This window comes from Calonectris borealis, chromosome 31 (assembly GCF_964195595.1).
Source record: "Calonectris borealis chromosome 31, bCalBor7.hap1.2, whole genome shotgun sequence".
Lineage (NCBI taxonomy): Eukaryota > Metazoa > Chordata > Aves > Procellariiformes > Procellariidae > Calonectris > Calonectris borealis.
The window spans coordinates 1,527,707-1,541,781 of record NC_134342.1 but is presented as its reverse complement, the minus strand read 5'-3'; the positions used below and the strand labels follow the sequence as shown (position 1 = coordinate 1,541,781).

At 55.3% G+C, this 14,075-nt stretch overlaps 1 protein-coding gene across 7 annotated transcripts in view; it reads right to left on the bottom strand.

Moving 5' to 3' along the window:
* The window catches only part of WIZ (WIZ zinc finger), a 58,770-nt gene that overhangs the window by 11,359 nt on the left and 33,336 nt on the right, over positions 1-14,075 (bottom strand). For 5 of the 7 annotated variants that reach the window (XM_075134098.1, XM_075134099.1, XM_075134101.1 and 2 more), the window contains 3 exons: positions 12,913-12,973; positions 7,816-10,355; positions 7,226-7,591 (listed from right to left, as the gene is read on the bottom strand). The exons of 1 other annotated variant lie outside the window; for it this stretch is intronic. In XM_075134098.1, the coding sequence (XP_074990199.1) occupies positions 7,226-7,591; positions 7,816-10,355; positions 12,913-12,973 (2,967 nt within the window). The remainder of the gene's footprint in view (positions 1-7,225; positions 7,592-7,815; positions 10,356-12,912; positions 12,974-14,075) is intronic. One more of the 7 variants, XM_075134100.1, reaches the window with a different exon arrangement.

The window sequence follows — 14,075 nt, the reverse complement described above, 5'->3', positions numbered from 1 at the left end:
GAGGGAAAAGCCCCTCGTAGCGACCAACAACCCCATCGCACCCGGAAAAAGGCTCCGTTCGGAAAACCTGCTGCTTTAACCCGGATTCAAGGGATGATCCGTGGAGCAGCCGGTGCCGTTTCCGAGCTGCAGAGCTCAGCTGTGAAAATGATTCCCCAAATTTGAGCCAAATCTTCCCAAAGAAGATCCAACGAAGGCAACAAGGGATACGGGAAACGCCGGGACAGGCCAGGCTGCCTGATCGCTGGCTTGCTAACGGGCTCCGTCTGGGGTGAGGATGAAAGCATCTGTCTTTGCTGGCCAGCCTACGGCGTCCAGAGCTCTGTGCGAGCCGATTCCTTGCCAAGGGGGTCTTGCCAGCTCTCTGTCGTGCTTTCGAGCTATCAAATCATTTTAAACGCGGTGCTTCCCCTTGCTGGCTCTGCCGAGGAGGACAGGCTGCTAATGAACCGCGCCTGAAGTTCCTCTCTCCTTTCTCTACCGGGGTGGTAAGACAGAAAACCTCTCCTTGGCTTAAAGGAGCTGGAGAAAAACCAACATCAGGACTAGGAGGTCATGAGGAATCGCTGTGGCCGGAGCAGGGGCTCACCGAAATTTAACGGGGAGAGGAGAAATACAAGTAGATGCTGTTCCTTTCTCCGCTGTTATCCTGCTGGGCTGCGAGGCTGGTTTTGAACCCGACGCGGTTACAGTACCCACGGATATCCCTGGGTCATCCCAACTCAGGGCTTCCCCCCCCCCGCAACATCCCCTTCTCCTGCAGTTACAAACCGGGGTCTCCCAAAAACATTAGGAAAGGGAAAGGGACAATTTCTGTCCTTGGTTGCCGAGACTGAAAGAGGTTATTGTGACCATTTGCTGCCCCCAGGGATCCTCACTCCATGATTCCTGCACTGGAAGACCTGGTTGAGAGATTTCACCCCGTCTCCTGTGACCGTAGATCAGCAGCGGTGAAAACGGAGCTCAAATTCAGGCTAAAAACCGACATTCGGCCTCCCTGCGGCGCTGCCTACCATCAGAAATCTTCAGAGACCAGGAGAAAAGACAGTATCAAGGGCAACGGTCCACGTTATCCCCGTGCAGGAGAAGGAGGGAAGGGAAGGAGGAGGCCAACGTGAGCTTTTCAATAACCTGGAACTCGAGAAAGGAATCAAAAGACGGTGGAAAGTAGGTCAGGCTGCGAGTGAGCGCAGAACGAGCACGCAGGGAGGAAAATCAGAAAGGCTGACACGAAAGGAGAGCGTGACCCGAGAACCGTAACACGAGGAGGGTCCTCAGGGCACGTTAACGCGGGAGAGAGGTGGTGGTACCTCCAACCCTCTCCAAACTCAACGGGACACGGCCCTGAGCAACCTGACCTGGCTTTGAAGTTGGCCTCGCTGGCAGCCGGGTCAGGTATGGACCTCCAGAAGGTTTTTCTAACCTCTGTTCCTCTGCGATAAACGCAGCCACCGCGGGACGCGCGGGCGTGCTCCTCGACAGAAGGGAGGACGAAAGGCCACGTCCACAAAGCGTCTCAATTCCTTCGTGGAGGGCAACCACAATTAACCAGAGGAAGCAAAGGTCAGGATGGAAATTGGAGCCGCTCCTGAGCTGTGCCGAGGTCTTCGCTATTGAGTCAAAGCGTCAAGGGAGAAATGAGGCTCAAAAAAAACCCATAAAATCTACAATAAACGTCCTCTTCCAGCCCTAGTTGTGCTGGTGGAAGAGCCTTCCCCTTCTGATCTCCTCCACAGTCTCTTGCTGAGGCTCGGGCTGTGGTTGTCCCCACCCCAGGCACCACAAAGTCACAGGCTCCTCCTGGCCCCGGCCGTGCTGGCTCAGACCCTGGGTAAAAAGAGGTGGGGGGAGGAATCAAAGCAGCTATGGGGTCTCTGCCCGCTTGTATCTCTGAGCAGACCACACCAGGGTTCCCCCTGGACACCCCTAAAATCAACTTTGGAGCCCTTGACACTGGGACCCCGTCCCTTTTTCACTCATTGTCCACTGGAAGGAGCTCTGTGTCCTCCACATGTCCTGCAGTGCAGCCCTGCAGAGAGGGATCTGGGGGCTTCGGCTGATGGGAAGCTGAACGGGAGTCAACCACGTGCCCTCATGGCCAGAAGGGCCACCCGTATCCCGGCGCAGTATAGGGGTTGTCCCACATCTTGGCGTGGCCTCACCTTGAGTCCTCTGGGCACTTCGAGGCTCCACAATTTGAGGAGGACATAAAAATATTAGAACGTGTCCAAAGGAGGACAACAGAGATGGTGAAAGGAGTAGAGGGCTTGTGAGGAGCAGCTGAGGATACCAGGGTTGGTCAGCCTGGACAAGAGGAGACTGAGGGGTGACCTCATTGCTGTCTACAACTTCCTCGTGATGGGGGGGAAGAAAGGGAGGTGCTGATCTCTTCTCTTGGGTGTCTGGTAGTAAGATGCGAGGGAACGGCTTAAAGCTGCGTCAAGGGAAGTTCAGATTGGCCGTTAGGAAAGAGTTCTTCATGGAGAGGGTGGTCAAGCACTGGAACAAGGGATGAGGTCACGGCCCCAAGCCTGTCGGTGTTCAAGAAGTGTTTGGAGAATGCTCTTAGATACGGGGTTTAACTTTTAAGTTGCCCTGTGTGGAGTCAGGAGTTGGGCTTGATGATCCTCATGGGTCTCTTCCAACCCAGGAGATTCTAAGAATGTTCCTTTCTTTCTGAAAACTATGCTCTCGAGAGGGAGAAGACACTCTTCAGCTAAGGCAGGACCCTGGGCATGGTAGGGGCAAGCCCCACTTCCGAGTCCTCATCTGGGGGCTCAACACGAGAAGCAGCAGATGGAGGAGTTGAAGAATCGTTCCCTAAGCCCATGCCATTCAACCGACCCTCTCCTCCTCCTAAAAACCTGTGCTACATCAGATGCGCTCCAGAAGGAAGGACAGACCCTGTCTCCTCTGGCTGCGCGTGGGGTGGAAGGCCAACCAGCAAATGAGTATTTGCTCCTCTTCCTAAGACGTGGTGAAACATCACTATTGCTGCACAGGAGGAGAAATCCAGGTCTAGCAGAAGACCTCGCAGTTTGGGACAGTAAGAGAGACCACGGGGAGTTAAATCTGGAAAAAAAAGGGGAGAAGAAGAAGAGAAGATGACGGTGCCAACCCTACGAAAGCAGTCTGGGGGACGGAGCAAGGTGAGGCAGGCTACGAGGAAGCAGAGCTGCGAGCCGTTTTGAGGAGGATGCAATTGCCTAACACTTCCCAACGCCTGCCAAGAAGCGCCACGTGTTCTCCGAGGCGGCTGCCAAGAGGTTCGGAGCCAGGAGAGACACAAACAGCCTCGCTAACGAGCCAAGCCGGGCTTTAAGGAGGCGGCTGCGGCAGCAGGGCACACCTTCGCCCGTCACAACGTGCGGGGAAAGCCGCCGCTGAGCACAGGGACCTCCCCGGAGAAGCCACCAACTCCGCTGGGGACAGCTCAGGAGCCAGTGGTCTCGCAGAAAAGGGAGGGGGAAAAGGGGTTTTCAGACTTTTAAACCGTTCAAAACCGAACCAGAGCGAATGTCGCAACCCTCGCTACGTCACAGCCCGTCCCGGGATGGGAAGAGCGGAGATAACCCTCCTGCTCCCGGCAGCACGCAGCCGGGACCTGTCTGACGTTGAGCGCGGCGCTTCAGGGAGGGTTCGGACGTATCGGGGAGGGAATCGCGAAGGAGCGAGGGTCTAAAACCATGACCAAAAAGGGGAGATTGAAAGGTCTGGGTCTACAGAAGAGCACAAACTGTTGTCTTTGCTTATTGTGGGTAAAGTGAACGGTAATGGATTTAGATACTAGAAATACCAAATTGCCCATCGGCTTTCTAAGGGTGAGGGCTGGTGACGGCAGCGTGGGTGCCGAGGGCGGTGGTGGAGTCTCCAGAGCCCGGAGCAGCCAAGTTCAGGTTGGTTTAGGTACCGTGGACTTGCTTGGAAGCAGCGGGAGGGAACAGGTAACCTCTGAGCTCTCCCCGCTATCTCAAAACATCCTGTTTTTGCCACAAACGCTCCCATCTAAACAACCGCACCGCCAAGTTCAAGTTCTCGCCGCAGACCCAAACACCTACTTCCTCCCTTTGACTTTTCGTTTTGCTTAAAGAGGGGCTTTTTTGGTTTTGTTTTGGTTTTTAAACAAGCAGCCAAGGGTACGAGACCGGCAAGAGCTAACCCAGCTCTCCTGCTCCGCTCACCGGCAGAGCAAGTGCCCGCTAAACCCACAGCCCTTTCCCAACGCCGCTCTTCGTTTCTTCTCCGCGTCCCACCCGCGAGCAGCTCCGGGAAGGGACGCTCAGGTCTTGCGGTGATTTGATGACAAGCCCAAGAACGAGGAAGCACCACCACGCTCATCGAATCAATCTCCCGGCACCCAGAGCTGAATCCTCCGCCTTCGTTTCCCGCTGTGGCCTCGTTAGAAACCATGAACCGCGGCCGGCGCGGAAAACAGTTCACAAAACGCTCCCCGAAAAGGGGATTTCTCCCTGCCCGCCCCCGCGATGGAGGGTTTCAGTTAAGGTTCTACCGATATTCTTAGCTCTTAGCAGCTCGAGAGGCATCTTGCAACGCTGGCAGAGACCTTCTGGCAGCTCACGTCTCTGGAAATGGAGAGGAAGGAAGCAGTTTGCGGAGAGCTGCCTGCGGATGCTGAGCTGCGACACTGTCCCGGGGCGCGAGCAGCATCGCTGCTCCCACGGCACGGGGCTGCCGGCACCGCGCCACGGAGCCGCCGGGCAGAGACGCCGCCGGGTCTGGTGCGGTGCCACCGCTGACTTTTCACGAGATCCTCCTGCCATTATAACTTGCTAACAGCCTTTATCTCGTTCGTGTTGCTTAAAACCCTCTATAAATCACAGAATTAGCACAAAACGTTAACGCTACGCAGGTGCCCTTAAGGCAGCTCTAGCCTGGGAGCAGCGGTCGAGCTTTTGGCACGGCCGCAAAGACCCACGCCAAGAAGCGGGCAGCTCGCTCGAGCTCTCGCGCATCTCACGAGTGATTTGAAGAGACACGGGGACAAGTGGGCTTAAAAAAAAAAAAAAAAAAAAAGGCTAAAATCCACCCGGCTACAGATTCGGCATCCCCCCATCTCCAAACCCGCTTCAGTGTTTGCTCAGCTGCTTCCCCGCAGCCGTACCCAGAACAAGAGTTAAATAAATATTGCAACGCAACGGGCGCCACTTCGTTCTTAGATCGGTTGCGACAGATACTTTCAGCACGAAGCCAGAGCCCCCCGAAAGCGTCATTTTGGGCTGAAAGCAAAACAAGGAGGGTTTCGACTGACGGTGAGTCGTGTCGTCTCCGTGAGCGTAACTAAGAGACTTCAGGCTTGGATTTAAATACAAAAGCCGTCCACCGATCGCTATCTCCACGTGATCCGCTGTGCGTGCTTTGGTTACACAACAGGTTGCTGGGCCGGAGATTTTTAAGCTTTCCAAATATACCCATTTTCTTGGCATTGTCCCCTAAAGACACGACTCGTAAGGAAATACAGAGCGCGCAAGTTTATATCCAGGAGCGCGGCTTAAGGGGGTGTTTGAGCGCTTGCTCTTGCGCAGGTCACGCTCACCCCACGTCTCCGTCCTCAACCTTACCCGGGTTTAAATACAACGCTGAAGCAGACCAGAATTAAGCTCTAATTCAACTGCTTTTACCTAGAAGGACAATTCCCGACCCGATTTCTCCCACCAAACACCCACCGGCATTTCAGGGCAACTGGAGATGGGCACAGCCAGCAGCAGGAGACGTTCCCACCCCCGGGCCAACATCACACGCTGAAAAAACTTGAGTGACGTTGCCCGAACCGATAAGCAAGATCATATTTCAAGACGTGACCCATTTTTTTTTTTTTTTTTTCCCCTAAAACTTCACATTGGGGACATTTGATATTAGCTCTGCTGCGTTAAGAACTGCATTAACCTCTCCTCCGATGAGCGGTTGTTACCGAAGGGTGGCCGCGCTCCTTCACCGAGATACTTTCCACCCTTTGTAACTACAAAATACACCGGCCCTAGTTCTTAAAACAGCAGTGCTATCTATAACGGCTTGTGCCAGTGAATTTTGGGCACCGAGAGACCTAAAAATTGCCGAGCGATAGCGACAGTCAGCAGGAGCATCCAGCCACTGGCAGCAGAAACCCAGCTGAGCCCTCCAAAACGCCTCTCGTTGGCATCAACCACCACCCCAGGCTGGTAGCTATTCATCCTCCAAGGTCTGCCACGCCAAGAAAGAAGAGTTTGGGTTTGTTCGTATTTTAATTTGTGTTCCTTACGCTCAAGGCTCGTTCCAAAGAGCAGCCAGGCATGTGGAGCAGTCTGGAGAGCCGGGATTACAGGCTCTTTCATATTTCAATTAAAGACAGAGAGCTTCTCGCTGCGGGGATGTATCTAACATAGGATTAGGCTGAGCAGAACCTAACGAGAAGCTGCTTCAAGGACTTCAAGATGCTGCCGGGAGCACCAGGTGCCAGTAGGTGGTTGTTTGCTTCCTAACGCGCAAGCGAGTTTTTAGTCTTTGGAAGAATGGTACGTTGCAAAGGTTTTGGTGCAAACTCAGTTTTTTGGAGCCTTGCAGGGGAAACCTGGAAGCTGTTTGGGATGGGCTCTGCTCTGGAACCGATGATCCCATGTGAATAATTTGGAGCTCCATTGATGGAGGGAGACCAGCTCAGACCCAAATCCATTTGGGAAGGACCCTTTACGCTCCCCCCGCGGTAACATAATACCTACAGAAAAGAAGCAGCCGAGGGATGAACACAGCTCCCCGGACCAGAGGTCGCATCCTGCCTTCTGCGTGGCCGAGCGCTGCCAGCATTGACCAGTGGTACCAGTGACCACGCTCTCCTCCATCCCTCCAGCCACACTCTGCCCCACCATTTGCGAATCTTTAGGGGTTTCCCTGATGGAAACCTCGTTCCTAAACATGACACAAATGACAAAGCCCTAACGTCGAAAGCACGGCTCCCCGGTAGCACGCGACCCCTCCATCCACCCCTCAAGAGACCGCGCTGCCCGGCTCTTTCATCTGCCGCATCTCCATCCGCCCGCCCTTAAACCAGCATCAGATTTCACAGGACACAGAGCGTCAACGATGGGGACTGATAAATCAACAGCAGGTGACGGCGATTAAACCCTTCCCTGTAAATCCCCACCCTCCAGCAAGGCTCCGTTCAGCAGGACATGACGGTTTGGGGTTATCAAAAGGGTTTCTGGCTTGCGTGGGGCGTTGGGGGGACACTTACCGTCTCTGTAGGATTGCAGGGACTCATCTCCCCAGGACGGGGGGAACGGGGACAGAGGAGACCGTGGAATGCTGCACTCGGACATGGGGGTCATGCTCTTGCGAGGCACGAAGCCGTGAGCTTCCCTCTCTCGGCTCGGGGACGAGGGCTCCGCTCCCATCGCCGCTTGCAGCATCGGATGCTCCGATGAGTTGGCCAACAGCTCCTTGAGGATGTTAATGGGCGAGATGGTGAGTTCCCAGTTGGTAATACCAAAGTCTCTCAGGTGGGCTCTGGCGTGGCTGGAGAGACCCGCTCGCGTGTCGAAACCGGCCCCGCAGAATTCGCATCGCATCAGGCTGAAAGTACTCGGGTCGAAGTTTGCAACTGCGGAAAGAAGGACAGACAGTCAGCGACGCCGCTAAAACCCCTGGATCAGGTCTCCGAGGTGGGGGTTTATCGCACCCGAGACAACCGCACGCCACCGGTTGTGCCGTGGCCACCACGGTTCGGCTTGACCACAGTACCATACGTACCCAATTCTCGATGGGAGGAGAAAACCCCATCGATTAAAACAAGAAAATAGAAAGCACAGTGAATTGAATACATACTACCTTTTTTCTTCTTCTTTTGGAAGGAAAATTTTTGCTCAATAGCTTTCACTTCTTCCGCCGAGATGAAATGACGGACGTTGTAGCTCACCCCCACCCTGTTGAGGTGGCCCCGCACGTGGTTCGCCAGCCCGATCCCGTTGTGAAACCTGTCTGGGCAGTAGGGACATTTCCTCTCCTCGTTCTTCAGCATGGGCGAGTCGGAGTCCAAGAGGTCATCGAGCTCCAGAGGACCCTCCAGAGGAGAATCCAGTAGGAGCATATCCAAGGGAAGGGGCTCTTCCATCAGGAATTCCCGGGAAGGGAGCGTTGTTTTCTTCTTGAACGGCTTCCCCCGGGGCCGCTTCGTCGCCTTGGGATGCAGGTTCACCTCCTCCAGGAGGACGATGGGGACCATCTTCCGCAACTGCTGCTGCTGCTCCTCCGAAGCCACCGAAGAGTCCGTGGCTTTCAAGGTGTCTCTGAACGTCCTCTTGAGGTCCAAGGCAGCTTGAGGGATGGTGACGGGTTTGATGCCTCTGTTCTCGCTCAAATCCATTTCTGTGGTTATGGAGATCTCCTCTTCCACGCTCCCAGCGTCGTTGGCCAACATCCACTTGTGCCTGAGCTCTTCCAACCCCATCGGGTGGCTCCTGAGACCATCGCCTTCTCCTTCAAGGTGCTGAGCTGCTGCTTTTTTTTTCAGCTGCTGCAGAGCAAACTGGGAATAAGCTTTAGCGGAGGGAAAACCGGACAATCCCAGGTTTTTATGCTGGGCAGCGTACGGAGCTGCTTTCCTGGCATGAAACCCTGACGTCTGGTAGTCCTTTTTACTAGCCCCGTTGCTTTTGTCGAGTCTTGGGTGAGTTAGGGCAAAACTGTGGACTGCTTCGTAATGCGATGTGCTTTCTCGGTGAGGTGGAGGGAAAAGCCGGTCTGCTTTGCCGAAATAATCCGTCTCTGCAAACCGACCTGGCCTGGCTGGGCTGTAGGCATCTCTGCTAGTTCCCGGTTGATTGGGATCATCCTCATACACCTCCGTGTCCCAGGAGAGGTGGGAATGGGCGTATTTCATGTGCTCCTTGAGGATGTTCTCGTTGGGGGCCGGAAAGCTGCAGAGCATACAGGTGCTGAGCCCTTTGCTGCTGCCGTGAGGTGGTACCTGCATCTGCAGGGACATGTGTTCATTTGGTTTGAAGTGTTTGTAGATGCCGTGCACGGGGCTATCCCGTATTTCTCCGCTGCCCGCGCTTCCAAAGAGATTCATGTTCTTTGCCCCTTGGTCCTTCCTCTCCTTGACGTGCATCTTGGCGTGCTGGACAAAGATCTTGGAGGAGTTTGTACCGAAGACGCACTTGGGGCACTGTAGCCGGGCTTCCCGACCTTCATCTGGAAACTCGTTCAACTTCTGGATCTCTTCGATAATTTTTTCCCTAGACTCTTGGTGGAGCCTTTTGTGCTGTTCCAGAGACGTGGGGTCTCCAAAGGCCCATCCGCACTCATTGCAGCAGAATTGACACTGCCCTCCCAAAGTATCTCTGTCTTGGTCCCTCCCTGGTCCGCGATTATGCTGAAGCATGTGATCCATCAAATGTTCTTTTTTCTTGAAGTAAATGCTGCACTCGATGCAGGTGTACACCGTGGGGTCCTCCTCCGGACCCAGCTCCTCCTTCCCCTGCTCCTCCAACAAGACGCTGCACACGTAGGGCCTCATCTCAATGTCGTAGGAGCTGCAGGGAGCAGGCTCCAGAGACATCAACGGGATCCGCTCCACCGAATCTTCAGCGTTTACCGTCCAGGACTGTTTGCCGACGCCGAGGTCCGCACTGAGCTGAAGACCCGGCTTCTGTATTGTCCACTCGGCCGTGTTGAGCGGGTTGATCTCGCCCAAGTCCGAGTCGACCATCAGCCCCTTCCTGTGGGACGAGGAGCTCTCCAGGGATTTGGACTTGCCGAGGACAGGATTTAGCGTTTTTCTGAACACCGTCGGAGTCAGCGGAGGAGGCACTTCACGCACAGCCTGTCCCCGAAAGGGCAAGTTGGTTGCTACATCTGTCGGCTTGCTTACGTCTTTGTAGTGAGGACTTGGGCTTTTGTTGGGTCTAGAAATCCAGTCAACCCTCTGGATTCCCCTCTTGCTTTTATCTAAGTGCTCTTTGCTGAGGCCTTCAAGTTGCTTTGGTTCATTTTTAAGATATTTCTCTTCCCCGCCGCCAACCGATGCCCCCGCACAAGGGCTGGGCGTCTCTCCTGCCGCCTTGCCACCACCCAGGTCCTCCGAGTCGCTCTCCAGTTGCTCAGGATCCACCTGCACAGTATTTACAACCTGGGGCTCCATGGTGAACGCCGACTCCTTTACGCACCGCGCGTCCTTCGAGTCCTTCAAGCCAGAGAGTCTCTCTAAAGTGCTTTCTTCTCTCCCATCGCCCACTCTCGTCTGCAGGGAGGAGGTGTCCCAGGTCACGGTGCCAGACACGGTCATGTTTCGCAGGTCTAGGGAGCTCCTGGCATCCGTTCTGTACAAAGCCTTCTTGAACTCCAAATGTTCTTCATTTGTGGAGCTGCAAATAAGTTTTGAGAGTTAATAACCGGTTAATGGGCCAATACAAACATTTCCGTTTACAAAAAGGTTGTCCTGGAACCAGAGCGAGCCTGCGTGGTGTTATGACACAACACAGGCTGGGGATTTCAGGGTGACTCCCATATCGCCCCAAATATTAAAGACTCGGGACAAAAACAAGCCCATCCCTTCCCACCCTCTCTTGGCCATCTGCAGCTAGAATAATTTCTGCATCTTCTTCTGGGCTTGCTCCAAGCTTGTTTCAGCGATGGCTGTATCTGCTCTCTACGGTGGCTCTTCCACGGTTATGCCAGGCACAACAGGAGCGTTGGGTTCCCACCCCCACATCACCAATTCCTGCCTTGGGCCAGAAGTTCTCTTTCCCTCGCTCCACCCCGCTCTCTGCTTCTCCTTCCCTTTCCCTTGCTAACTCCTCGGCGTGCTCGGACACCTTATTGCCTCCTTCTTACCCACCTCAACAGGAATATTTGCTCTTAATAATAACACTTGTCACTATCAGGGCAAAGAACAGGCCAACGAGCTCTTCAAAGTTGCATAAAAACAGATTTAAGTGTCAACGTGGACCATACCAAAGGTCTCTGGGACCAAAGGATGGTTTGTCTCCATGATTAAATGAAAGTCCCTGGGTGATCCCTCTCCACAGCAGGAGTGGGAAGTCCTTCTTCCCTGCGCAGAGACCCCAAGCCACAGTGGATCAAGGTGGTTCCTCCCCATCCTCTTCCAAACCCTCAGCAAGGACCCCAAAGCTGGGAAGACCCCATCAAGCAGCTGGAGAACATGAGCCTCCATGGGGTGAGCTCTACAGTGGGACTGGGTGACCCCATACCACCCAGACGGGTGCCACAGGTACCACCACGGCACCGAAGACACGTTGGGTGTTAGAAGCACACCCATGGGCAGTCCCAGCCTGGTGGTTTTGAACGTCCTACATTGGGCTGGAGGCTTTCTCCTGGAAGAAGAAGGGACGTGGTGAGGGCCATGAGGGTGCAACAGAGGCACGTGATGTTCTCCGAGATGCCTCGAGGGATTGGAGACATCTGCATGGGACCAACAGTTACGAGACAGGATCTACAGGAGCCTGAAGCCCTTCTGCTGGGGTGGCAAGAGACTCGGTGGGGAAGCAGAGAGCCTTGAATGGCACCAGATCCCCACATTTAGGCTTCTGAACTGGGGCCCAAGAGACCCAAGAGCCCCGACGTTCCTGACAGCAGCTTCACAGGGGCTTGGCAGAAGCCGGCTCTGGGGCCGAGCAGACTCGGGGCGCCCGCTGAGCTGCGAAGCGAGGCAAGACTCCTCCGCGTCCCCACCTCTGCCCTAGGGATGCGCCCCAGCTTCTGTCCTCCACCGCCAGCTTCACGCCCGGCTTCTCCCTCTACGCAGCACCCGTGGCACGGATGCACCCCACCAGATCCTACCTCCTGCTCCCTGCTAAACCATCCCTAGGGAAGAAACCTGCCGGATCGCAAAGCCCGACAGCCGGAGGAGCCCAGTGACTTGAGAACTCATGCAAGGAGCTGCTCCAGGGCCAGCAAAACACTATCTCGTGGGTCAAGTTGTGCTGCCGGGAGAACAAAGCGCCTTTGTTGGAGACAGCAGGGCTACCAGTTCCGCACGGTTCTCAGGCTGCCTCTCTCTCTCTCTCTCTCCTTCTTTTTAAACCTATTTATATTTCCAGTTTGTTCCTGGAAAAAGCCAAGTTTAGGGGCAAACCGACCTTCCCACCCCACCGCGCTCGCCCTCCCGGCTCCAAACCTTTCCCTAGTTTTACTCGAGAGAAATTACTGCGGACTGGAGGACGGGCTCGCCATTGTCTGTGGCTCGGTATCAGGGAAACGCGATTCCCATATGCACCGTAAACCCTGCAAACGTTATTAAAAATAACTCGCTAAGGAAACCGCTGGCCCAGGAAGGATCAGTCAACGGCAGATACTAAAATAAGCCCATTAAAACGTGCTGGGCATGGGCTGCATGGCTAAACAGGCTAAGACGGAGAGCGATTCTCAGCCAGGTGCTGGTCCCCAGCGCCACGAGGGACAAGGACCCTGCAGGAGCCTTGGGCTGGCACCCCAAAATCTGCCTTTTCCACGGTGCTCGGAGGTATTTGGGACACCCCTAAGCAGCTTCGGGACACCCAACGCAACCAAATCGAGCATCCACGTCCCAGCGTGTCTCTCTACCTCACAGCACGGACAGCCCCGGCAGCCCTGAGGGGAACCGGGATGGCTCCGAGGGGAACCGGGATGGCTCCGAGGGGAACCGGGATGGCTCCGAGGGGTAATTTAGGGTAGGCAGAAGCAGGGTGGTTTGTTGGGAAGCAGGACCAACGAGATGAATTAGAGCGGCCAACACTTCTCTGCGGCGAGGGGACTGTACTGGCTGGCTCCGAAGGGACCTGCTGACGTCCTCGGTGGTGGGACAACCCTCTTCGGGGACAGCCAGGGAGATATTTTGGGGCTTTGTGTAACTGGAGTACTATTAGCAAGGGGAGACGGGCTCCCGGGCGCTCCCCACTCTGCGACATTCCCTTGGGAACTTACCCGAGTTCAGTCCTGTGAGCTGTGGCTGGGATGGCACCAGAGAGGGCAGGATCAGGCTCATCTGCAACAGAGAGGAAAGCTCCAAGGTCAGTGCCCAAGTGAGGCTTCTTCAATGCAATTTGCAATAAAGTGATTTTTTTTTTTTTTTTGTGTGTGTGTGCGTGTTAAAAAAGCTTTCCCAGCAGATAAACCCCCTCTGCTCGTGCTGCCCGTCCTTCCCTCCTACAGCCGGGTCCGGATTACGGGAGGATTTCCGAGCCACACTTAAGAGGGTTTAATCCCACGCGCAACTATTTGATGTATAATCGTTCCTGCAGCTAAGCAGTTTAACGGGAAGGTGCCCACGCCGCTGGCCGCGCTCCCGCCGCCCCTGCTCACCGGAGAGGTATCCGGCACAGAGCCGCGGCCGAGCGGCTGGACAAGGTTTGTCTTGGTCCACCCTGCGAAGACGACCGGTTCCCCCGGCTCTACAGACGGGGCTCACGAGCCTCCGTGGACCGGCATCCAAGGGCATGGACCACGTGGCCGAGCATCATCTGGGGCTTAGAGGGGCTTTGCTTCACTCCGGTGTTGGCCGAACCCCCAGGACGGCTCCTGGGCTAAATCACTTCCGAGCCTGCTCGCCAGAAGATGCAAGGCAGGATTTTGGGCAGCGACGAGAGGCAGGCAAATGCCTCCTGAAGATCTGCAGGGTCTGCTGAGCTGTGTCAGACCCAGACACGTCCTTCCTCAGGAGGAGGAAAACCTTCGGCTGTGTCCAACGAAGACGTCTGGATCGAACCTACCTGGCCCCGAGGCTCCATCGGCCGGGACTGAGCTCAGGGCCGGACACGGGGGTCTCGCTCCTCATGCTGGATCCCCCCCATCCTGGTCTGGCCACACGTTGCCTCTCCCAGCTGTATGGAAAGCAGGGACTCGCTTGTTATTACAGGCAAGGCTGGGAGCTTGGGGAAGCCGAGGCGTAGCTGGGTGAATCCACGTTGTTTCCTGCTGCGAACCAGCCCCAGGCAAGCAAGGTTGCTGCTGGGACAAGGAACTGTCCCGCGTCCCTGCTCCCATCATCGTCATCTTGGGTCATGGGATGCCCAGCAGCCCAGCCCCAGGCAAGCAAGCTTGCTGCTAGGACAAGGAATTGTCCTGCATCCCTGCTCCCGTCATCATCT